Consider the following 24146-nt stretch of genomic DNA (forward strand, 5'->3'; position numbering starts at 1 on the left):
TGACCCAGGGCACTTGGCATTCTTCATGCTCACAGTCTCACTCTCTTATTTGTCATTTCATTTCTGTCTTTGCATCAGAGTCACTTCTCTTTCTCCTCTTGTTTCTCTTTCTCCTTTCAAGCCTTTCCAGACTGAATTTTCGCCTCTAGCTAAAGATAAAACCGCCTGCTAAAAGAAGGTGGCAGTGTTGAGAGGTGGTATAGTAATTCTTCCTATGGCAAGACGAGACGGGTATTGCATTTTTCCTACCTGATTTTTTTTTTTCCACATTTTCTGCCACTTTCCCCTCTGGTTTGACAACTCTGTCAATATTAAGGGTGTTTAATTTATTTTTTGTCATTCCCCCTTTCGTGGCCACGAGGCTGTTTGGTTAGTCCCTTTTCCGCCTCCCTCTTTGGTTGAGCTGGAGCAGACCTCCCTCCTCTTTGCCTTCGGTTTCCTCTTCCTCTGTGCCATTTTGCTTCTCTCCCACATTAAGCATTTCACAGCTGCCAGTTGTTACCTTGGTAACATATGTTTGTGAGGCCCTCCAGCACATTCCGTGGTGACCAGTGACTCCTATGACGCCTCAGTAGAAATCTTTGTCCTTTTCTCTGACAAGAACCTCTGAAACTATTGTTATCCATAACCATGAGAACATATTTCCTCTGAAATATGGAGCTGGCATATTTTGAGTTGTTCAAGCCCAGGGACTGGATTTTATTCATGTTATTGCCCAAAACCAGGTAGTAAGTACTCAAAACCGAACTATTTAATGGAGTGCCTTTGTCTCTACTTGAATTGCGTTTTTTCCTTGAGACCCAATGCAGGGAATCCCCCATCCCAGGGTGTTTTTCTTTCCGATCTTTTCCCAGCAGGAACCTTTAAAAGCTTCCTCCAGTGGAATGCCTTAAGGGTCCTACCATTTCTGAGACAGAAACATGGTTGATCTCCCTTACTCTCCTGCAATTTACGGCTTGTTCCAGACATGAGAAATGACTCACATTTCCTTTGGGCAGTCAGAAGCAGATTTATGCATTTCCCTTTTCATTCTCATCCTCTTATCTTGACTTCCAGATAAGTAGATGTCTTTTAGCCAAAGCTTTGCTTTTGAGAAGAATGACTTTGGTTTTCCTCTCTCAGGTGTGAGCGGGGTCTGGACCATGCCATCCCCCACTATGTCACCATGTACCTGCCCCTGCTGCTGGTTCTCATGGCCAACCCCATCCTGTTCCAAAAGACAGTGACAGCAGGTAAATACTAGGGAAGCTCTCTGGGTACACGGCCACCGTGAGCGGCCCCATGCCTCGGGCTCAGACAGTGACACATGTCCTGGAATTCTCCAGGACAGTTGATCTCATTTGTCATCCTCTGGAGACATCAGCAGATCACAGCTTCAGAAAGTAAGCAGGTTCAATAAATGAAAATGTGCAGGCCTCTGCCCGCACAAGTTCTGTGCCATCGTTTGTTAGCTCAGTGCCAGGACTAGTTGACTTTTCACTTCTGTATTGGGGTTCTCCTGGGTTGGCTGCAGGAGTACCCTTGGACGACTGTGGAGGTGCGAGAGGAACAGAAGAAGAGAGGGGAGGGGGAAGGGGCTGAGTATGTACTGAGGCGGCTCCAGTCCCATAATGCACTTGGCTGATATTTTTTTCTCAGATGGGCAGGAAACAGGAAGTGGAGCACAGGAAATGAGTCAAGGTCAATGGTTAGAAAAGGATAAGAGGAATGAAGTCGTTGACAACATGTCTGGGAAAGACTTCTAGGCTGGGGCTGGAGACCTGCAGTCCAGCCCCTACTTTCCCCTCAAGGAAGTGTGTCCTGGAGTGAGCCTCCCACCTCCTCAGGCTGCCAGAGATCTCTCAAGGACAGAATGGGAATAAGGAAATTTGCCTTAACTGAGAGGTCCTTTGAAGATCACCTGTTGATTGTTGAACTTTTTAAAAACATTGTTGAGAGTACTCTATCATTGGTAATATAAAATTATTGTGATTCTTTGGACTATTCTCTTCATATCTACACTTTTTTTTTTCTTTTTATTGAGACAGATTCTTGCTCTGTCACCCCAGGCTGGAGTGCAGTGGCGTGATCTCAGCTCACTGCAACCTCTGCCACCCATGTTCAAGTGATTCTCATGCCTCAGCCTCCCGAGTAGCTGGGACTATGGGCACGTGCCACCACGCCCAGCTAATTTTTTTTGTATTTTTAGTAGAGATGGGGTTTTGCCATGTTGGCCAGGCTGGTCTTGAACTCCTGGCCTTGGGTGATCCACCCACCTTGGCCTCCCAAAGTGCTGGGATTACAGGCATGAGCCACCACGCCCGGTGCATATCTACATTTAAATATAGTGTGTTAAATATAGCATTTTTAAACAAAATCTCATCAAAAATAGTGATTTTAGCTGATAAATAGAAATGACTTATAGAAAAAAGACTGAAAAGAAATATACTAAGATGTTAACAGTGGTTATCTCTGGGTGGAGGGACCATGGGTCATTCATACTTCTCTAAACTTTTAAATATTTTCTAACTTGTCTATAAGAAGGAATCAAATTTTTTTTCAATATTTTAACAAGTGTGCACTATTTTTATTTTTATTTTTTTGAGATGGAGTTTCGCTCTTTTGCCCAGGCTGGAATGAAGTGGCGTGATCTCGGCTCACTGAAACCTCTGCCTCCCAGGTTCAAGCAATTCTCCTGTCTCAGCCTCCGAGTAGCTGGGATTATAGGCACCTGCCACTACACCCAGCTAATTTTTGTATTTTTAGTAGAGATGGGGTTTCAGCATGTTGGCCAGGCTGGCCTCAAACTCCTGACCTCAGGTGATCCACCTGCCTCAGCCTCCCAAAATTCTAGGATTACAGGTGTAAGCCACTGCACCTCTATTTTTATAACAGAGAAAATGAGCCTTTAAAAATATAGTTTCTGAACTAGGAACATTCAAATAAAATTGGGAATTTATTTATTTATTTATGTTGAGACGGAGTCTTGCTCTGTCACCCAGGCTGGAGTGCAGTGGCATGATCTTGGCTCACTGCAATCTCTGCCTCCCAAGTCCAAGGGATTCTCGTGCACCAGCCTCCCGAATAGCTGGGATTACAGACGTACACCACCATGTCCGGCAAATTTTTGTATTTTTAGTAAAGATAGAGTTTCACCATGTTGGCCAGGCTGGTCTCAAACTCCTGACCTCAAATGATCCACCCACCTTGGCCTCCCAAGTGCTGAGATTACAGGTGTGAGCCACTGCACCCAGCCAAAATTGGGAGTTTAGTTCATAGTAATATATCTGTGTTAATTTCATAGTTGTGAAGAACATCCCCATGGTTGCATAAGATGCTTACATTGAGGAGAATCTGGGTAAAGGGTATACAGGGACTCTCTGTGCCATCTTCGCAACTTTTATGCAAATCTAAAATTATTTCAAAGCAGAAGTTTAAAAATATGTATATTCCTTAGGGTCTATGAGGACTCCAACCTGGAAGTTGTGAGGAATGAATGTCAGTGACTTGCTTTGCTTCCTGCCCCTCTAGCCTTGCTTGTGGGCTCACACCTGCTTCCATTGCCTTCTCTGTCACTCCATAAACATGAATAATGAACACCACACATAGTTCCTTCTGTTCTTCACAGTGGCCTCTTTACTTAAAGGAAGACAAGGCATTTACACGGAGAACGAGAGAAGGATGGGAGCCGTGATCAAGATCCGATTTTTCAAGATAATGCTGGTTTTAATTATTTGGTAACTTTTCTTCTATATATGTATATTTTTATTGCCAGTGGGAAGGGCTGTGGAAACAACTTGCCATGTTGCATGTGTGACTGGAAGTTCCAAAGGGAAGAGCCTTTGGGAAGGAAATCTTTGAGACTGTGCTAGGTGCCCTTTAAGGAAAGGCACAGAGGACAGGGGAGCAAGTCCAAAATTCATGAATTTCTGGAAAAACATTGAAATCTACTCAAATTATTTATAAAGCCCTTAGAAAACAAACACCCAAATTTAGTTTTGAAATGTCCCAACCATGTGCATTGCTGGGGTTAACCAAAACAAAGGGGTTGTTTATGCTTTTTTTTTGAGACAAGGTCTTTCTCTGTCACCCAGGCTGGAGTGCAGTGGCGCAATCACAGCTCACTGCAACCTCCACCTCTCAGGTTCAAGTGATTCTCCTGCCTCAGCCTCCCGAGTAGCTGGGATTACAGGTGTATGCCACCACACCCAGCTAATTGTTGTATTTTTAGTAGAGTTGAGGTTTCACCACGTTGGCTAGGCTGGTCTCAAACTCCTGACCTCAAGTGATCCACTTGCCTCGGCCTCCCAAAGTGTTGGGATTACAGGCGTGAGCCACCACACTCAGCTGGTCATGCTTTATAAACTCACCCATTTGCCTCACTCCTGACACCAGAATTCCTGTACCTGACAGAGGGGCAAGGACACGTCTTTGGTCAAGAAGGTTGGAGAACGGCCTGAGCAGTTTGTCTCTCCTCATTTTTCCCCACCACTGGTATCCTGTCCAAACCTTTCAGGTGGATACTTTGAAAATAGACCTGTAACCAATGCAAAAACAAACAAACAAACAAACAAACAAAACTGGAATCAGAACATGCTGCACTGTGGTGAATCAGTACCTTGCAGGACAGGGCAAGTACTTGTGATGTTAAAAATTCACCTGTGCTGGTCGTGGTAGCTCACGCTTTAGTAGTTGGAGGCAGGAGTATTCCTTGAGGTCAGGAGTTCAAAACCATCGTGGGCAATTTAGTGAGACCTCCCACTCAACAATAACAACAATTAGCCAGGAATGGTGGCACATGCCTATAGTCCCAGCTACTTGGGAGGCTGAGGCAAGAGGATCACTTAAGCCTAGGAGTTCGAGGTTACAGTGAGCTATGATCATGCCACTGCTCTCCAGCCTGTGTGACAAAGCAAGACCTTGTCTCTAAAAAATAATAGTAATAATAATTCATCTGATATGAGCTTTGTTTGGACACCTTTCTTGGAGCTATATAAATCATCTCCTACTAAAAATACACCCAGTTCCACATTTCATATTTCACTGAGCCACCTAAAATAACATTGAAAAATGCTAAAATAAGTCAAGAAAAAATTGTTTTGATCTCCATCAAAACTGTATGTTGTTCTTCAAAGAATGAATTCTGGGTTATTTGATACAGTGCTAGAACCTTACACCATGATATGGTGTTGAGTGTTACCCTTGGAAGGATTTGCTGATCTGTGCTTTAGACTGAGAAAACGAATTTATTTTTTAAATTAAATTCTTAGTGTGCCGGTTCCTCTTAGTTTCATTTCTTTCTTTTTCTTTTTGAGACAGGGTCTCACTTTGTCCCCCAGGCTGGAGTGCAGTGGCACATTCATAACTCACCGCAGGCTTGATTTCCTGAGCTCAAGTGATCTTCCCAGGGCTCAAGTGATCCTCCCACCCCAGCCTCCCAAGTAGCTGGGACTACAGGTGTGCACCACCACACCTGGTTAATTTTATTTTTTATTTTTGTAGGGACGAGTTTCACTATGTTGCCCAGGCTGGTGTTGGACTCCTGGGCTCAAGCAATCCTCCTGCTTCAGCCTCCCAATGTGCTGGGATTACAGGAGGGGGCCCGCGCCCGGCCCCCTCTTAGTTTCTTACTGCAGAAGTGGCCATGTCTGTACCGAGAGTTAGTACTTTTAGGTCTTGGTAGAAATTCTTCTCTGACTCCCCAGCATTTAAAAACGAGTTTCATTGCATGTTCTCTTTACTTGTTGCCATTTTCTTTCTAATAGTTGGTTGTCGAATATCATCAATGAAAGCCTTTTATTCTATCTTGAGATGCAAACAGATATCAATGGAGGTTCTTTGAAACCTGTCAGAACTGCAGCCAAGACCACATGGTTTATTATGGTAGGTCAATCTGTATTGTATTTTAATTAGTGAATTATTTAATTAATGTATTTGTTTTAGAGACAAGGTCTCACTCTGTCACCCAGACTGGAAAGCAGTGGCACGACCATAGCTCACTGCAGCCTCAAACTCCTGGGCTCAAACAATCCTCCGTCTCAGCCTCCTGAGTAACTGGGACTACAGGTGTATGCCACCACCCTGGGCAATGTAGGGAGACCCCATCTCTTTTTTTAATTATCTAGATTTAACATTTTCTGTTTGAAAAAAAAAATCAGAAGAAAAAGAAGCAGTCAGAAGTACAATATATTGTATTTAAATACAGAATGAGTTAAATAGGCTCCTGGCCTTAGTGTGCTAGCTGGCTGCTTTGTTTGTTGTTGGGATCCTTATTAAATGCTTCAACTCTGGTCAATCAGTTTGGCGCAGTGTATCAAAGCTCCTGGCAGTCTCTCAATATCAGAGCGTGGATCTTGAAGGAATGTTTCAGACCATGAAAAAGCCACACAGATGGATATATTCCTGGTAGCATTATCCTTCATAATTGTAAAGCATTATAGGCAACCCAGATTTCAAAAAAAGAAAGACAGACAGACAGACAGACAGAAAGAAAGAAAGAAAGAAAAATGGTTAAGTAAATTATGGTCTTTCATCTTGATGGAATATTACTCAGATGTTAAAAATGATGATTATGAAATCTCTGGTATTAACTGGGAAATCAAATATATACAATTATACCAATTACAACTAAAGAAAAACATGTTTATCTTTTTTCAATGAGGAAACAATGAAAAAAAAAAGAAATAGAAAAAAATACACGTATTGGATGGACATACATGAAGAGAATGATGGGGTAGAAGTCCCATGGGCAGGCTGCCCCAGTGCTGTCATTCTCTCACCTTTATAAGAAGAAATGCACACGTGTTGTTGGCAGGGAGGTGCATATTGTGCTACACAGAATCCATATTTATATTGTTTTTGAAATGGGGAAAGGCTCATTCACAAAGACTTTCAAATGGAACCAGCACTGGCCCTTCCATCACTGCATGTGGTTTGGAGCTTGGCTGGGTTCCTCTGGTGAACTTTATGTGTCCTCAGCACACACGAGTGGAGGGATGTTTCCCAGACTCCGTCTGAGCCGCAGGAACCTTTATTACATCAAGTGCTCCGTTGGCAGCACAGGGTGGCAAACTGGGGAGAACAGAGGCCCCCAGGCTGCAGGAGGAGCTGGTTGTTCAGTCCCTGTGCTACAGCGCTCCCTCTCCCCTTCTCCCACTGCCGCCCTCTTCTCCTCCCCCACCCTCCCCTCCCACTTTCTCCTTCTCCTGCCTTCCCTCCTCTCTCTCATCCTCTGTCCCCTCTCTTCCCTTCTCTACTCCAGCTCCTCCCCACCCTCTCCTCTCCCCACCCCCCTCTACTTTCAGGCACCCTCGAAGGTACAGCACCTACTGTGGCCAATCTTCATCTTGCCCCAAACCAACCCACCAACCAGTCAACCAGCCACCAGCCAACCCATGGTCACTTCCAAGCGAGCCCAGCCCTGTGGGCATCCTGAGGGGAGTGTGTCACTCTGTGACAGCCCAGGGCTCTGACTCCTGCCACACTGCGCTGACTGCCATGTGTCTTTCTGTCCTCTCTCCAGGGAATCCTGAATCCAGCCCAGGGATTTCTCTTGTCTTTGGCCTTCTATGGCTGGACAGGATGTAGCCTGGGTTTTCAGTCTCCCAGGAAGGAGATCCAGTGGGAATCACTGACCACCTCGGCTGCTGATGGGGCTCACCCATCCCCGCTGGACTCCCGGGTGCCCCAGGAAAACCCTGCTTCCAAGAAGGTGTCTCAAGTGGGTGGGCAGACTTCTGATGAAGCTCTGAGCATGCTGTCTGAAGGTAATGCCTTGTTTGCCACAGCAGGTAGACTTTGGGGTCCCAGGGCTCCCCTTGGAAAGCCTTAGAGGATTCTTTGTCCCAGTCGCTGCCCTGTGCATGGTGCGGTGTTTAGCAGCACCCCTCATGTGGACTCACTAGCTGCCAGTTGCACTCGCCCAATTGTGACAACCAAAACTCTTTCCAGACATTGACATGTTTCTTGGGGGACCACAGTGGCCCCCAGTTCACAACCAGTGTCTCAGAATAATTAGGCTTGGATCTAAAAATGTGATTTTTTTCCAGATGTTGTCTGAGCTAAATGCACACAAACACAAAACCAAAGACAAATACCACACAATCCGGTCATGTGGTGTACCAAAATAATGTTGAAATTTGGAGTAAGAAAAATAATATGTAGAAAGATGTTTGGAAATGGCTTAAGGAGTTCCATTTTCTTTTCCATTCCTACTATTCAAATACATTGAAGGGAGGCCAAGGCGGGTGGATCACTTGAGGTCAGGAGTTAGAGACAAGCTTGACCAACATGGTGAAACCCCATCTCTACTAAAAATACAAAAATAGCCTGGTGTGGTGGCTCATACCTGTAATCCCAGCACTTTGAGAGGCCAAAGTGGGCGGATCACCTCAGGTCAGAAATTCGAGACCAGCCTGACCAACATGGTGAAACCCCATCTCCACTAAAAATACAAAATTAGCCGGTGTGGTGGCACACGCTGTAATCACAGCTACTTGGGAGGCTGAGGCAGGAGAATCACTTGAACCTGGGAGGAGGAGGTTGCAGTGAGCTGAAATCGTGCCATTGCACTCAAGCTGGGGCAACAAGAGTGAAACCTCGTCTAAAAAAACAAAACAAAAACAAAACCAAACAAATACACTGAAGGAAGGTTCACTTTCAGGTGACAAACTTGGTTTACTTTGAAGGCCAAAAAATATGGTGATGAACTAACTGATGAATTGATTCCATGATACAATATTGTCTGGTTGAAATTGGGAGTCATGAAGAGAAAGAGATGGTTCTGGCTGAAGCTAAAAGGCACACAGAGAGGATGTATTTACAGACTTTCCATCTGGTACAAATAGTTCACGAAGCATGAGGAACCCACCAGCTGGATCTGCTGTTAGTCTGTAGAGTTACTGATACCATCTGGGGAATGAAGCCAAAAATATTATCTTGAATTGTTTGGCTTTGTATTCCCATCCTGGTGTTTCAAAGTGGCCGAGCAGATATTTGACAGTCAAATAAAACACTAGAAATAACGGTAAAAGTCCCCTGCACCCCACCCCAATCACCACCACCAAACAAAATCCATCAGCATTTCCTTACCTCCGCTCCCTCCAGCAAGCTGTTGCCTAGATCTGCCGCTCGAAGGTTGGATGTTTTCACACAGAGGTTTTAGCAAAAGCAAATAAAGATCCAATAGAAAAATAAGCAGGGCAGCCATTCCTGGAGGCTGCTGTCTGTGAGGGCTCCCTGCTTTTGTTTTTGTTTTTTGAGACAGGGTCTCCCTCTGTTACCCAGGCTAGAGCACAGTGGAAGGAACACGGCTTACTGCAGCCTCCACCTCCTGGGCTTAAGCAATCCTCCCACCCGAGCCTCCTGAGTAGCTGGGACTACAGGTGCACACCACCATGCCTAGTTTATTTTATTTTTTAGTTTTTGGAGACATGAGGTCCCATTATGTTGCCCAGACTAGTCTCAAGTGGTCCTCCTGCATCAGCCTCCCAAAGTGCTGGGATAATAGGCTTGAGCTACTGCACCCGGCCCCTTGGCTTTTAAAAAAATTTGAGATATAATTCACATACCACAAAGTTCACCCCTTTAAATGGCACATTTCAGTGGTTGTGCACACGTCACCACTATGTAAGTCAGAACATGTTCATCATTGCAGAAAGAAACCCTGTGTCCCCAAGGAGTCATTTCCCATCTCTTCTCCTCTGTCTCTATGGTTTTGCTGTTCTGGATCTTACATAGAAAGGGCGTTGTGTAATATTTGTCCTGTTGTGTCTGGTTTCTTTTACTTCGGATACTGTTTTCTAGATTCACCCATGTTGTAGCAGGTGTCAGAACTTCATTCTTTTTATGGATTGATAATATTTCATTGTATGGATACACCTATTCTTTGATTTATTTATTTACTTACTTATTTATGAGACAGGGTCTCACTCTGTTGTCCAGGCTGAAGTGCAGTGGAACGAACATGGCTCACTGCAGCCTTGATCTCCTGGGCTCAAGCAATCTTTCCACCTCAGCCTCCTGAGTAGTTAGGACCACAGGCAGGTGCCACCATATCCTGCTAATTTTCTTTGGCTTTATGTGTGTGTTTTTTAAAAATTTATTTTGTAGAGTTGGGGTCTCCCTATGTTGCCCAGGTTGGTCTTAAACTCCTGTAAATGATCCTCCCACCTTGGCCTCCCAAAGTGCTATGATTATAGGCCTCAGCCACTGCACCTGGCCCATTCTAATTCTGTTAGTAACGACTTATGACTGCCCAAAACTCTACCAGGCTGTGTACTAGGAGCTGAGTGGGGTGGAGATACTGGAGATGTGTAAACCTGGCCCTCAAGGATCTCACAGTCTATTGGAGAAAATTAAAATATTTTAAAAAATCATTCTATTCTAATAATAGAACAATCAATGAAAATAGCAATTGGAGAAAACATTGGAGGAAAAGGAAAGAACAAAAGGAAAGCCTTTTGAGAAAAACGAGAAATACAATCAGTATTTTTTTATTGTGGGAAGAATTCCTGTAAAAATGGCAGCTGCCGATTTAGAACTCCAAGTGACATATTGTTAGGTAACATCTGTCAGGCTTTTTGAGGACAGAGCTTGAAGCACAGACTGAGTTTTCAAAATTAACAACAAACGTCTGCAAAAGTATAAAGTGGCCTGGCCTGGTAGTATGAACCTGTATTCCCAGCTACTCAGGAGGCTGAGGAAGGAGGATCATTTGAGGCCAGGAGTTGGAGTCCAGACTGGGCAACATAGTGAGACCCCATCTCTTAAAAAAAAAAGTATAAAGTGGTGGTGGTACTGAGGTGGTGGTTAGGGTCATAAGTTTGCATCTAGTCACCCTTCGAATATCTTAAAATTGCCCATAACATGCAGTCATCACCATTTTGTATGGTAACCCTATGTAGGAATTTGCATGCATTAATCTAAAAAGAATTAAAAAGGCTTTTATTCAGAAATTAAAATTAATTTGCTGCCTAGGACACCTCACATTTTTTAATATTTCCACATCTGACTTTTGGCTCTCATCACCATTGTATTGTTTGGGGACAGTTTTAGGATCCCTTCTAAATCTTTCCTGGTGGGTATGTCTCTGGGGCCACTTATCTGTCACCCCAGAATGTGCTTCCCTTCTGCCAGTGGCGGGGGAAACGCAGGTGTCATTCAGATTTTCCTACCAGAGCTTTACCAGCTTGCAGGCAGCAGGATCCCTGGGACTATGTAAATCCTCACCTACTCACCCTGCCATACCTCCCCAGCCCCTCACTAAGTAGAGGTGAATTTGGGTAAGTTAAGTGTGCATCAAATACTACTTCTGTGCATAAAGTCAAGGAAAACCCCTTACCAGAGCCGCTTTCCTATTGGCTACACCTGATCATTACTATGGCCGATACAGAAAAAAGTTAGCCATGGGCTTCTCCCTATGTAGACCATGGAGATAAAGTTCAACTTGTTCATCATACCCTTCAGACCCTACTGCTTTTGGTTTCACTACAAGACCAGTAGGCTGGCATTGAGCTTTATTAAGTATCTGATATGGTGTCTGGAACTTACTAAGTACTTCACACAAGTTAACTGAATTTCGTCTTAAGCAAATATTCAACACCATTTTAGCCGGGATAGGTGAGTGTTCCTGAGAAGTGTAATTTGTGAAACTCACAAGTAAGTAAGCACAATACTATTTTTTATTTTTAAAAACCTGTGAAGAGTTAAAGGAACACAGGCAATGCAGGACTACGTTGGTTTTGGAACACTGGTGAGTTCCTGGAGCAGGTGATGTGCGGGCCGGGTCTTACATGATAGAACAGCATGGGCAAAGAGGAGACAGAAAATTCAGATGAGGAAGACGCGGTGTTGAGGTAGCACAGGAAGTCTACGTCTTGTTTGGGGACGACTGTGGCTCAGCGTGGTATGGAGGTCTTGCGGGAAGCTGGAGAAGTGGTGAAGGGTTTATAAAGATTCTGCTAAGGCATTTGGGCTTTATCCGGTGGCCAGTGAAAGGCCAGTTAAGGTTTTTAAGTGGAGAGACACTGCAGTTTGCTTGTAGGACCAGCCCAGTGCCTGGGCGTGGGAGAAAACACGTAATGCATCGTGTTTTGTGATTGTGGCAGCAGTTTCCATTGAGGGGATCTGTGTCTCCGCTTAGGAAGGCGGAGAGCTGCTGGATGGAGCTGGGTTCCACACCCCGTCACCATTGTGCCTTGTTGCTGAACACTCTCTGCTCATCAAGCCGAGGTGTTTGGATCTGGGAGAATCCTGAAGAGAGTCATTATTAGGGGAGGATTGTGCACCTGAACAGCTTTTGACTCCCTAGATGTGCAGGCACCCAGCTCCTGGACCTGCGCTGGCTCTCAGGAGACCCAGCCCCTTGGTACCTCCTGGTTTCCCTCCAGGGAGCGAGCCAGGGGGGCATGGCCTGGCAGGAGGGGTGGGGCCTGGGTGGAGCTTATAGGGCCTGGCTGGGACTGTGTTTTGGGGTGGGGCCTGGTGAGAGGGAAGGGGCAGAGTCTGGCAGGAGGGATGTGGCTACTAAGGGCAGGGCATTTCTGGTGGGAGCAAGAGTATAGATCTTTCCTGGAAGACGAGTGTGCTAGTACACAAACTTGCAAGATTTAGGGATCATCCTGGGGAGAAGCCCAGGCCGGTGAGGCTGAGGCTTAGGGCTTCTTGGGAGTGGAGGGGTCGTGGTTAGGATAGAACACAGGTGCTATGTTCCCACACAGGTGGGGCGAGGCCCATTCAGAGCCCAGGAACATGGCCAGAAAGGAGCATAGCTGTCTCTCCCACAATGCCTTTTATCTCCCCAATTCCATACCACACCCACCCCGCCATTCTTGGTTCGACCCTCAATCCTCCCTACTCTCCCACAATTCTGTTTCTCTCATAATTCCCTGTCTCTCCCACAATTCCGTGTATCTCCCTGTATTTTCCCCAATTCTGTATTTCTCCCAGAGTTCCATGGCTCTCCCATAATTTGGCATTCTTTCCCACAGTCACCTGTCTGTCTCACAATTCTTTTTTTCTCTCATAATTCCCTATTTCTCTCACAACAACATTCCCCTAACAATTGTTTTCTCCCACAATTCTCCATTCTATTTTTTCTTGAAAATCTGTTTTCTTCTATAACCTATTTTCTTTTTCTTTCTTTTTTTTTTTTTTTTTCTGAGACGGAGTTTTGCTCTTGTTGCCCAGACTGGAGTGCAATGGCGTGATCTCAGCTTACCACAACCTCCGCCTCCTGGGTTCAAATGATTCTCCTGCCTCAGCCTCCTGAGTAGCTGGGATTACAGGCACCTACCATCACGCCCAGCTAATTTTTGTATTTTTAGTAGAGATGGGGTTTCACCATGTTGGCCAGGCTGGTCTGGAACTCCTGACTTTGTGATCTGCCCACCTCGGCCTCCCAAAGTTTTGGAATTACAGGCGTGAGCCACCACGTCAGGCCTCTTCTATAATCTATTTTCTACCACAATCTGTCTCTCCTACAGTTCTCCATTCTCCACTCTAATTTGTTCTCTCCCACAAGTATCCATTCTCTACCACAATTCCGGCCTGTCCCTCAATTCCTCCTCTTTCCCATAATTCTCCATTCTTCCCAATAATCTTTTTTTTTCCCACAGTTCTCTTTCTCACAATACCTTGAGTCCCCCACAATCCTAATCTTTCCCACAATTCCTCGTTTCTCCCACAATCCCTTTTTACAATTTTTCATAATGCCGTGAATCTCCCATAATACCTGGAATCTCCCACAAGCCTTGTCTTTCCCACAATTCTGTGTTTCTCCCATGGTACCTTGAGTCTCCCACAACCCCCATCTTTCCCATGATTGCTTTTTTCTCCCACAATACAGCTTCACAATTTTCCATAATGCCTCGTGTTTCCCACAATACCTTGTGTCTCCCACAATCCTTGTCTTTCTCCAGCAATTTCCTGTTTCTCCCACTGTACCATATTTCTCTAACAATTTATTCTTTCCCACATGTCTCTTCTTTCTCTCAGAATTTGCCATTCTTTTTTTTTTTTTTTTTTTTTTTTTTTTCTTATTTTTCCTTTTTTTTTTTTTTTTTTTTTTTTTTTTTGAGATGATGTCTCATTCACTCTGTTGCCCAGGGTGAGTACAGTGGCATGACCTCAGCTTACTGCAACCTCCACCTCTTGGGCTCAAGTGATTCTTGTGCCTCAGCCTCCAGAGTAGCTGGGACTACAGGAGCACGCCACCATGCCTGGCTAATTTTGTATTTTTAGTAGAGATGGGGTTTCGCCATGTTGGCCAGGCTAGTTTCAAACTCCTGACCTCAAGTGATCTGCCCACTTCGGTCCCCCAAAGTGCTGGGATTATAGATGTGAGTCACCGCACCTGACCAATTCTCCATTCTTCTATTTCAGAAATCTTTCTTTTATAATTGTATTCTGTCTATACCACATTCTCTCTGCCCTGTAATTCCATTTCTCCTACAACTAATTCTGCACCATAATTCCTTTTCTCCCAAGATTCAGTATTCTCTCCCGCCATTTCCTGCTTTTCCCACAATTGCAGCTCTTTCCCACAATTCTGTATTCCCACCTATAGTCCTGTATGTTTCCTACAAGTCTGTCTTTCTCACAATGCCTTGTTTTCCCATACTTCTTTGTTTCTCCCACAACTCTCTGTTCTCCACAATTCCTGTCCTTCACACAATTCCCTGCTCTCCCATAATTCCTTATTTCTCCCACAATCTTGGTCGTTCCTACAATCCTCTGTTTCCTCCCATAATTCCCTGTTCATCTCACAATCCCTGTCTTTCTCATGGTTCTCTGGTCTCTCCCACAGTTCCCTGTTTCTCTCATTCAGTCCCCATTTATCCAACAATCTTTGTCTTTGCCACAGATTCTCTATTTCTCCTACAATTTTTTATTATCTTTCACAAATCTCTTTTTCTATAATTCTGCTGTCTATTGTCTCACATGCAGTTCTTTTATAATTTTTCATTTTCTGCCATAATTTCTCTCCCCAAATTCAACATTCTCCTTCACAATTCCTGACCTTTCCTCACAATTTCATCACCTTCCCATAACTTTCTAGTCTTTCCCATTAATCCTTTGTGCCTGGCGCAGTTCTCTTTTCTGCAATATCTTGCCTTCCACAATTCCTTTCGTCCGCAATTCCTTATATTGCCCACAATTACCTATTCCCTCCCACAATTCTCTGTTCTCTGCTCTCTCTCACAAATTTCTATTCTCTCTTACAATTCCATTTTCTCCCATGATTTTTTTATTCCTCACACTTCCCTGGCTCTCTCCAAATTCCCTTTCTGTCTCACAGTGCCTCATTCTCACTAAAATTCTTATTTTTTCTACATTTTTCTTTTCTCTTCCAAAATACCCTGTCTTTCCCATAATCCTTTTTCTCTTGTAAGTCTCGGTTTTCCACCATTTTTTCCCCCATGATTCTGTCCTTTCCCATAATTCTTTCCTCTCCCTCCAAATTCTGTTCCCTTCCACACTTTCCCATTATCCTCCATATTTCTCCATCATTCTTGTACATCTCCATGGTTTCTCTTCTGAGATTCTCCTTCCTTTTTTTTTTTTGTTTTGTTTTGTTTTTGAGACAGAATCTTGCTCTGTTGCCCAGGCTGGAGTGCAGTAGCATGATTTCAGCTCACTGCAACCTCTGCCTCTCGGGCTCAAGCAATTCTCCTGCCTCAGGCTCCCTAGTAGTTCCAGCTACTTTTTTTGTATTTTTCGTAGAGATGTGGTTTCACCATTTTGGCTAGGCTAGTCTTGAACTCCTGACCTCAAGTGATCTGCCCACTTGGCCTCCCAAAGTGCTGGGATTACAGGCATGAGCCACGGCGCCCAGCCTAAGATTCTCCTTTCTCTATCGCATTTTGTCTCTCCTACAAATTCTCTTTACCCAAATTTCCTTTGTGTCTCACAAAGGAAATTATTCTCCCCAGAATTCCAATTTCCCCACTCCTTTCTGTTCTGTCCCACAATTCTCTATCTCTCCCACAATTCCTTCTTTTCCACAGTTCTCGCTCAATTCCCCCACTATTTCCTGTTTATGATTTTCCATAATTCCTTGCGTCTCCCACAATACGTTAAGTCTCACACAATTCCTTGTGTCTCCTAATTCCTTGTGATTGTCAAAATTCCTCTTATTGCTAACAGTTCCCCATTCTCTTCCACAGTTCTCCATTCTCCCCCATAGCTCCCATCTCTTCCCAAATTCACTTTCCCAAATTCACTTTGTCTCCTGTAATTCCTCATTTTCCCCAGAATTCTCATTATTTCCCACAATCATCCTCCCTCATAATCTTTTATCTCTCTCACAGTCCCTTGTTTTTCTCGCAATTTCTGTCTCCCTGTTGTCCTTTGGATGTTATTTAGCCTTTTCTGTGTGTATACCTGGATTTTAATAACCCACTGAAACAGAAGTCTGTTGGGATATGGAATTTAAAAAATAAAAAAGCTTTTGAAATATAAATAAGTGTTCTTTCAAAGCACTTCTTTCAAGACAGCAAACACCCAAAGCCCCAGCCCTTCCCCTTCGCGTGCCTGTTACCTTCTCATAGTTTCAACGGAGCCCTGTTGATTCATTCAAATACTGACAGCAACAAGTGAGTGGGAGAGAGTGGGGTGCTTTGGACCAGTTGGAGCTTGTTTCCACAAGTAAGCTGTAGAGATAAATGTGGGCACATGGAGGAAGGTAGGAAAGGCAGAAGTACCTGTGAGGGACAGACCCTTTTCTGGAACAGGAGGAGTCATACTTCAAACAGGAGCCTTTGGGGCACTCAGTGGGCTGCCTTTCAAGGCTGCTTCTTTTCACTGCCTCTGAAAAGCCATCATGTTAGCATGGACTTCTCTTCCCCTCCATAATTTGCAAAATTTATAGTAAGCTGTTAGACCAGCCCCCTCCCAATGGTAAGGCCCCTTATCTAGCACCATGCATACACAGAATTTTTTCAGCAGCCTATTCTCCAAGTAGCACCCTGAGACACTGCCCAAGAAATGGACATTATTCCACTCCTCTGCAAAACCCACCCAGCTCACGTGAAGTCTCAGCTTGGGCTCTAGGAGATCAGCTTTCCTGTCAGTGGTCTGCTGTTACTTCCCCTCTCCCTAAAAGTAACACCTGGTGTCTCCATCAACTGTAGTTGCTATGAGGGTGTGGAAGAGAACATACCCTAGGGCCTTGGACTTTGTTGAGCTGGCCAGATCAAATTTAACACCTTGAAGTGGAGTTGGGCCAGGTGTCATGTTTTCTATGGTTCATGCTCAGTGCCCGCTGGTTGGGGTTTCAGTTCTAGGACTTCAAAGTTTTCAGGGGATCTGAGAAAGGCAGTTGAGGGCACAAGGTACATCCAATATACAGTCATGCATCCCTTAACGATGAAGATACATTCTGAGAAATGCATGTTAGGCAATTTCATTGCTGTGTGAACACCACAGAGTTCACTTAAACAAACCTAGAGGGTATACCCAACTACATACCTGGGCTAGATGGTATAGCCTCTTGCTCCTAAGCTACAAACCTGTAAAGCATGTTACTGCACTGAATACTGTAGGCAATTGTAGCACAGTAATACTTGTATATATAAACATGGCTAAATATAGACAAGGTACAGTACAAATGCAGTATTATAATCTTATGGGACCACTGTCATATATGTGGAATGTTGTTGACCAAAAGGTTATTATGTGGTGCATGGCTGTATGTCCAAATCTCAGAACTGCATGGGGCCGAGAGAATACAAACAACCTGCCTGGACTTGCAAGGCTCATTAAAGGGGCCATGAGGAAGGGGGTTGGCCCTCGGGTACCATGAGGTCACTGGGATGTGCATTTCCTGCAGGGATGTTAGATCTTCACAGATTTTGCAACAATTGGGAATTAGTCAACATCTTCCAACAGCCTAGTTGAATTATCTTCTCAGAGACTTGCTCAGCCAGCATGTTCCCTGCTCACAGAGACCTTTAAGACCAGCAGAGAAAACCCTTGGAAATTCAAGGCTGCTGGAAAGCACTCATTGAACTGAGCACAGGCAGGCTGAACTGGGGCAGCTCCCTCCCAGCAGAATTTGCTTCAATAAAGTTGTCATGCGTAAATATTCTCTTCTGTGGAGCCCTAGGGAGAGGATGAAAGCACTAGAAATTCTTCAAAGCCACAGGACCCAGAACATGTCCCAAAGTGTGAGGTCACGGGGGAGTGTCCTCAGTCCAGGCCTTGATCACAAGCCACCATGTGACACCCCAGCCCAGAGTCTATTTGAAAAGAACCACAGAAATCACAAATGAGTTCCCATGAATCCAGATGTCCTCATAAACAGTGTGTGACCCTGTTAGAATCAAGTCTTTTTGAAGTGCCACCAGCCCCCTTCCAGCAAGAATGTTGCTCCGGAACTGGAAGGCTCCTTTAGAAGTTTTCCCAGCTGGTGTCTGGGCTCCAGGAAAAGCAGGTTCACCACACTAACAAAACCACCCTCTCCACCATCCTTGTCGGCTACCCAGACTCTCCTCAGGATCTGGCTGGGCGATCTACAGCCAGATCCATCCTCCCCACATCCTTGAATCCCTTTACCTGCTCTTCAAGCAGCTCATCACACTTGATCTGAGTTACTCAGACCAAGATTATCCAGGACTCATCTTAATCCAAACCTGAGAGGAAGATCTGAGTGCCATGTCCTCCCACAGCCCATAGTGCTTGTGTGTGTGTGGGCAGGTGCATGTGTATGTGTTGGGGGGACACATATTGCAATTGCCTTTTTTTTGAGGTGGGATCTCACTCTGTTGCCCAGGCTGGAGTGCAGTGGCATGATCACAGCTCACTGCAACTTCAAACTCCTGGGCTTAAGAGATCCTTCCACCTCAGCCTCCCAAGTAGCTGGGACCACAGGCACATGCAATCATGCCTTTAAAAAAAAAAAAAAAAAAAAAAAAAAAAAGAGATAGGGTCTGTGTTACCCAGACTGGTCTCACACTCAAGTGATCCTCCTGACTCGGCCTCCCAAAGTGCTAGGGTTACAGCTGGAGCCATCGCGCCCAGCCCACACTTGCCTTCTTGGTAATATTGTCATCTCTTGCTATAGCTCAGGCTTCCCTAATCCTTTCCAAGCACATCTCTCCTGATGTCTCAATTTCTCACTTCCTCTTTTCTATATAAGTCTAATGTTTTTTTTTTTTTTTGTTCCTTAATATGTCCTCTCAAACTCTGCATGTATCTTTTAAAATTGTGCTTGTTCCTGCCCTTCTTTATACTCATGTCTTAATGAGTGCTCCAAGGTACTAGTGCTGCATCCCGTTGCTGTCAAGGCACCTACATGACTGTACTGACCCATTCCCCATGTTTATTGGGCATCCTCTACATGCCAGGTGTTGTCTGGGGCATTAGGTACACTATGGTGACTAAGACACATTCCCTGTCCACTGAGACTCTCTGCTCTAGTGGCAGAGACAGGATGGAAAACACAAATAATGACATCGTATTCCAGCCAGGTAGTGGGACATGCCATGAAGAAAAACCAGGGAGGAGGTAGGGGCGTGGTTTTAGAGAGGGTGTCATGAGAGTCTCCCTGAGCATGACGTAATATTAGAATTGAGACCTTAATGAAGTGTAGGAGCCATGAGAAAATCAGAAGAGCTTTACAGGCAGAAAAAGAGAGGTGCAAATGTCCTGTGGCAGGACCAAGCCTGGAGTGAGGGAGAGAGGCAGTGTGCTTAAGGGTGTGAGGGAACTGAGAGGGACACAGACTAAGCTGCGATTGTCAGCAAGGCCCATGGGTGGAGGGCTTTGGAGGCTTTTTGGAGTGCAGTCACTTGCCCCATCTGTTGTTAGGAAGGCCATCCTCTGCTGTGTCTTCTACCTTTGTATTCCCCACTTAAAGTCTATAACCTGTGTTGTGGCTGGAGCAAGTACTCTAGGATATTTGGGGATTGAAAGAATAATTCTGACATTGGTTCCAAAGGGTCTCACAGATTCTGAAGGAAGATGTGTTGCTGGAATTGATGCAGGATTTTATTCTTGGTCACTTTGCAAGCTGGGGACCTCTGGCTGGTGATGCCCCGCCCAGGCCTTGCTCGGCCATGCTACCTGTCGCAGCAGACGGCCTGCCCACCCGGCTCGCCTGGGCCAAGTCTGGCTTGCACACCAGTTCCCAAGTTCTTGTCCCATGCCCAAGAAGAATGAGGATGCACTGACTATAGAAGAGTGAGCAAGGCAGGGAGTTTTGAGTAATGAAACTGCTTTCAGCAGAGAGGGGATGCAGGAGTGGTCCCCCTACCAGAAGGCAGGAAAGTTTCCCTAATGTGGCTGAGTCCAGGGCTTTTATGGGCTCAGAATTGGGGAGGGGCAGGCCTTAGGTAGTATTGGAAAAGGGAATGTTCAATTGGTTAAAAGGCATTATTCAGAAAGAATCAATTGAGAAAGGGCAGGAACAGAAGTTCTCACTTTGGGTTGCAGGTTTCATCTGGGACCAGCAGTCCAGTCTTTCAGCCTTCAGGCTGTTTTTGGCTTGAAGGTGGGGTTGAAACCCCAAACCAGAGACCTGCCCCTATCTGCCTAGGCATTTGGCTGCCTCCTGTCACAATCAGAATGATGACTGACATCCAGGATTACTCTTTCAATGGGAGTGGTGTTAACTTTCATACTGCTGATTGCTGCCTACATTTTTCTCCCTCTTTGTAGTGTGTTTGCTTTTTGTAAATCTTGTCACATTCTGGAAGGAGGACAGGAGAAAGGGGAAAATTGTAATAGAGAAAGAAAACAGGACAAAAGGAAATAACAATGAAATCAAAGAAAGCCAGGTAGAATTAGCCCCACATAGTTAAAATGGATTAGTAGTTTGGCTTTGGGCTTTCAAGATGGGGAGTAAAGAGAAAAATGTGACCAGTTACAAGATTCTTCATGATTTAAAAGAAAACATTGTGCATGGAAGCAAACTGCCCTGAAATCCAGGCCTGAGAAAAATGTCTCCAGCAATTTCTCATGAAGGGAATGCTAAGCATATTTGGACAAATACATTCTGGTATTTACAAAAATATCATTCGTCACTTTATCATCTTATCTAGGGTCACAATCAGAACAAATGAGCCCAATTTGACAGAGTTACCAGGCATGTACTACTGTGTATTTAGTTGGGCATTGAGAGATGAGTTTTCCATGAGTAGAGTTAGATGCTGACAGGGAGGAGCTACTTGCTAAAACCATATGGCATCGTCCATGAAAAGACAATTGGGAGGTGGCGTAGTTTTACAGAGTGGTGGTCTCCCTCCCTTTGGGCACTTCCTGGAATTGAGTGTAGGTAGCCAGGCAACCATAGGGTCCCTGTTGTGTGAGTTACCGTCCTCAGTAGAAGCTGTACCAGTGGTCACAAGAGTGTGCTCTGCTCCTAAATCAAACAGCATGTGTCCTGGGGCTCCGAAACCTTCCTAAACCATCAGTTGTGTCACCTGCAGCATCTGTGCCGCAGTCACCTATCAACTAGCCTAGATGATTCTGTAGGGCTTGTTTCATCCGTTGTAATGATTTAGTAAAATGTAGATGGAAAGTTGATGTAGATTTCCACACCTCCTTTTCTTTTTTTTTTGCAGATGAGATGAATGCTAGGACTTTGACCAAAGTTGGTACATGAAAAACTCCATGCACTGAATACTGAACATTTTCTGAAGCTGATGACAAACCTGTTAGGATGCAGACACTGTCACAGTCTTTTGTCTTTTCCTCTCCAGGTTCTGATGCCAGTACAATTGAAATTCACACTGCAAGTGAATCCTGCAACAAAAATGAGGCTGACCCTGCTCTCCCAACCCATGGAGACCTATGAAGGGGATGTGCTGGGGGTCCAGATCCCATATTCCTCAGACTCTGTAATTCTTGTTCTTTAGAACTGTGTTCTCACCTTCCCATCACTGCACTGCCAAAGTGTAGCAGCCCCCAAACCTTGCTCTCGTCACCAGTTAGAGCTTCTTCCCGAAGAGCCTTTAGGATAGGAGAAATGATTCATGCATATGCGTGTGGGAATGGAAGAGCCCCCTCCAGACCACTCTACAGCTTCTCTACCCTCTTAGTTGCCACTAGGAAGTTTTCTGAGGCTGGCTGTAAAGTAAGTGTAAGGTCCAAGTCCTTGGGAAAGTAGTTAAATAAAATAGTTATGACTAGGCTCCCAGCCTGACTTGGATTCTGTCTTAAGACTTCTAGCAAAAGAAAATGTATGTACAGTTATGCATTGCTTAATAATGAGGATGAGTTCTGAGAAATATATCGCTAGGTGATATCACTGTTGTGTGAATACCATAGAGCATACTTACACAAACCTAGACAGTACAGGCTACAGCACACTTATGCTATACGGTAGAGCCTATGGCTCCTACACTACAAACCTGAACATCATGTGACTGTACCAAATACTGTAGACAACTGTAACACAGTGGTATTTGTGTATCTAAACATACCTAAACATAGAAAAGTTGCAGTAAAGATGTGATTTCTAGAGGAAATGCTCTTGACTAAGCTTACTGATGATGCCAAACAGCAGCAAGGTAGAGATGCAGCAGAATGAATAGGGAACCAGGGCCCCGTGGAGCAGCAGCACAGCCTGGCCTCCTAACACACACTAGGGGGCAGAGAAGACAGCATGACTTTGCTCACAAATTTAGCCTCATGCTGTGTTGACTAATGACATAGTCTAAGGAATACTTAGAACCTGACTAATGCCCATATTTCCATCATGGTCATTAAGATATATGAGGGAACTTCAAAAGTTTTCAATGAACTTCAAAAATTTCACTGAAATCCCAGCACTTTGGGAGGCCAAGACGGGCGGATCACGAGGTCAGGAGAGTGAGACCATCCTGGCTAACCCGGTGAAACCCCGTCTCTACTAAAAAAAATACAAAAAGAAAACTAGCCCGAGGCGAGGTGGCTGAGCCTGTAGTCCCAGCTACTTGGGAGGCTGAGGCAGGAGAATGGCGTGAACCCGGGAGGCGGAGCTTGCAGTGAGCTGAGATCCGGCCACTGCCTCAACCTGGGGAACAGGCGAGACTCGTCTCAAAAAAAAAAAAAAAAAAATTCACTGAAAAATGAAAAGATGAAAATGAAAAACAGAAACGTTATTTCTCAACATAGGCTCCATCAAGGTCAAGATACTTTGTAAGTGATGACACCAGCCATGTAGTCCATCCCTAAAGAACTGAGGGTCCTGGGAATTTAACCATGTCAGTGCAGTCTTTTTTACACTATTAACTGAAGAAAAATGGGTGCCCTTTAAAGATTAGGAAAGAAAAATAAGTCAGAAGGAGGCAAATCAGGAATGTAAGGTGGATGTCTAGTGATTTCTCATCGAAACTCTTGCAGAATTGGCCTTGTTTGATGAGAGGAATGAGCGGAAGCATTGCTGTGGTGGAGGACTCCCTGGCAAAGCTTTCCAGGACATTTTTCTGCTAAAGCTTTGGCTAATTTTCTCAAAACATTCTCATAACAAGCAGATGTTACTGTTCTTTGGCCATCCAGAAAGTCAACAAGTAAAATACCTTGAGCATCCTGAAAAACTGTTGCCCTGACCTCTGCTCTTGGCCAGTCTGCTTTGCTTTGACTGAACCACTTTTGCCTCCTGGTAGTCATTGCTTTGATTGTGCTTTGTCTTCAGGATGGTAATGGGAAATCCATGCTTCATCTCCTGTTACAATTCTTCAAAGAAATGCTACAGGATCTTGATCCCATTTGGTTAAAATTTCCATCAAAAGCTCAGCTTTTGTCTGCAGCTGACCTGGGTGCAACAGTTTTGGCACCTATAGAGTGCAAAGTTTGCTCAATTTTAATGTTTCAGTCAGAATTGTGTAAGATGAACCAGTTGAGATGTCTATGGTGTTGGTTATTGTCTGTACTGTTAATTGCTTGTCCTCTTCTATTAGGGCATGAACAAGATAAATTTTTTCATCACACCTTGATGTGGATGGTTTGCCACGGTGGGCTTCATCTTAAACATCATCTCATCTATTCTTAAAATGAGTTATCCACCATTTGTAAACTGATTTATTTAGGGCACTGTTTCCATAAACTATTCATAAAGCATCAATGATTTCACCATTTGTCCACTCAAACTTCATAAATTTGATGCTTGCTCTCATTTCAATTTTAACAATTTATGTTGCTCTGATAGAGGCTCTTTTCAGGCTGATGTCTTATCCTTTTTAGTA

General features: G+C 44.5%; 1 protein-coding gene across 1 annotated transcript in view; it reads left to right on the forward strand.

Annotated features, from left to right (window-relative positions):
• Positions 1-22111, forward strand: part of GPR143 (G protein-coupled receptor 143) — a 42218-nt gene extending 20107 nt beyond the window's left edge. The window contains exons 5-9 of the mRNA XM_003917389.4: positions 1123-1232; positions 3608-3716; positions 5745-5862; positions 7502-7745; positions 21681-22111. Coding sequence (XP_003917438.1) covers positions 1123-1232; positions 3608-3716; positions 5745-5862; positions 7502-7745; positions 21681-21775 — 676 coding nt within the window. The 3' untranslated portion in view covers positions 21776-22111. The remainder of the gene's footprint in view (positions 1-1122; positions 1233-3607; positions 3717-5744; positions 5863-7501; positions 7746-21680) is intronic.
• Positions 22112-24146: the final 2035 nt, after the last annotated feature.

Source organism: Papio anubis, chromosome X, assembly GCF_008728515.1.
Source record: "Papio anubis isolate 15944 chromosome X, Panubis1.0, whole genome shotgun sequence".
Taxonomy (NCBI): domain Eukaryota; kingdom Metazoa; phylum Chordata; class Mammalia; order Primates; family Cercopithecidae; genus Papio; species Papio anubis.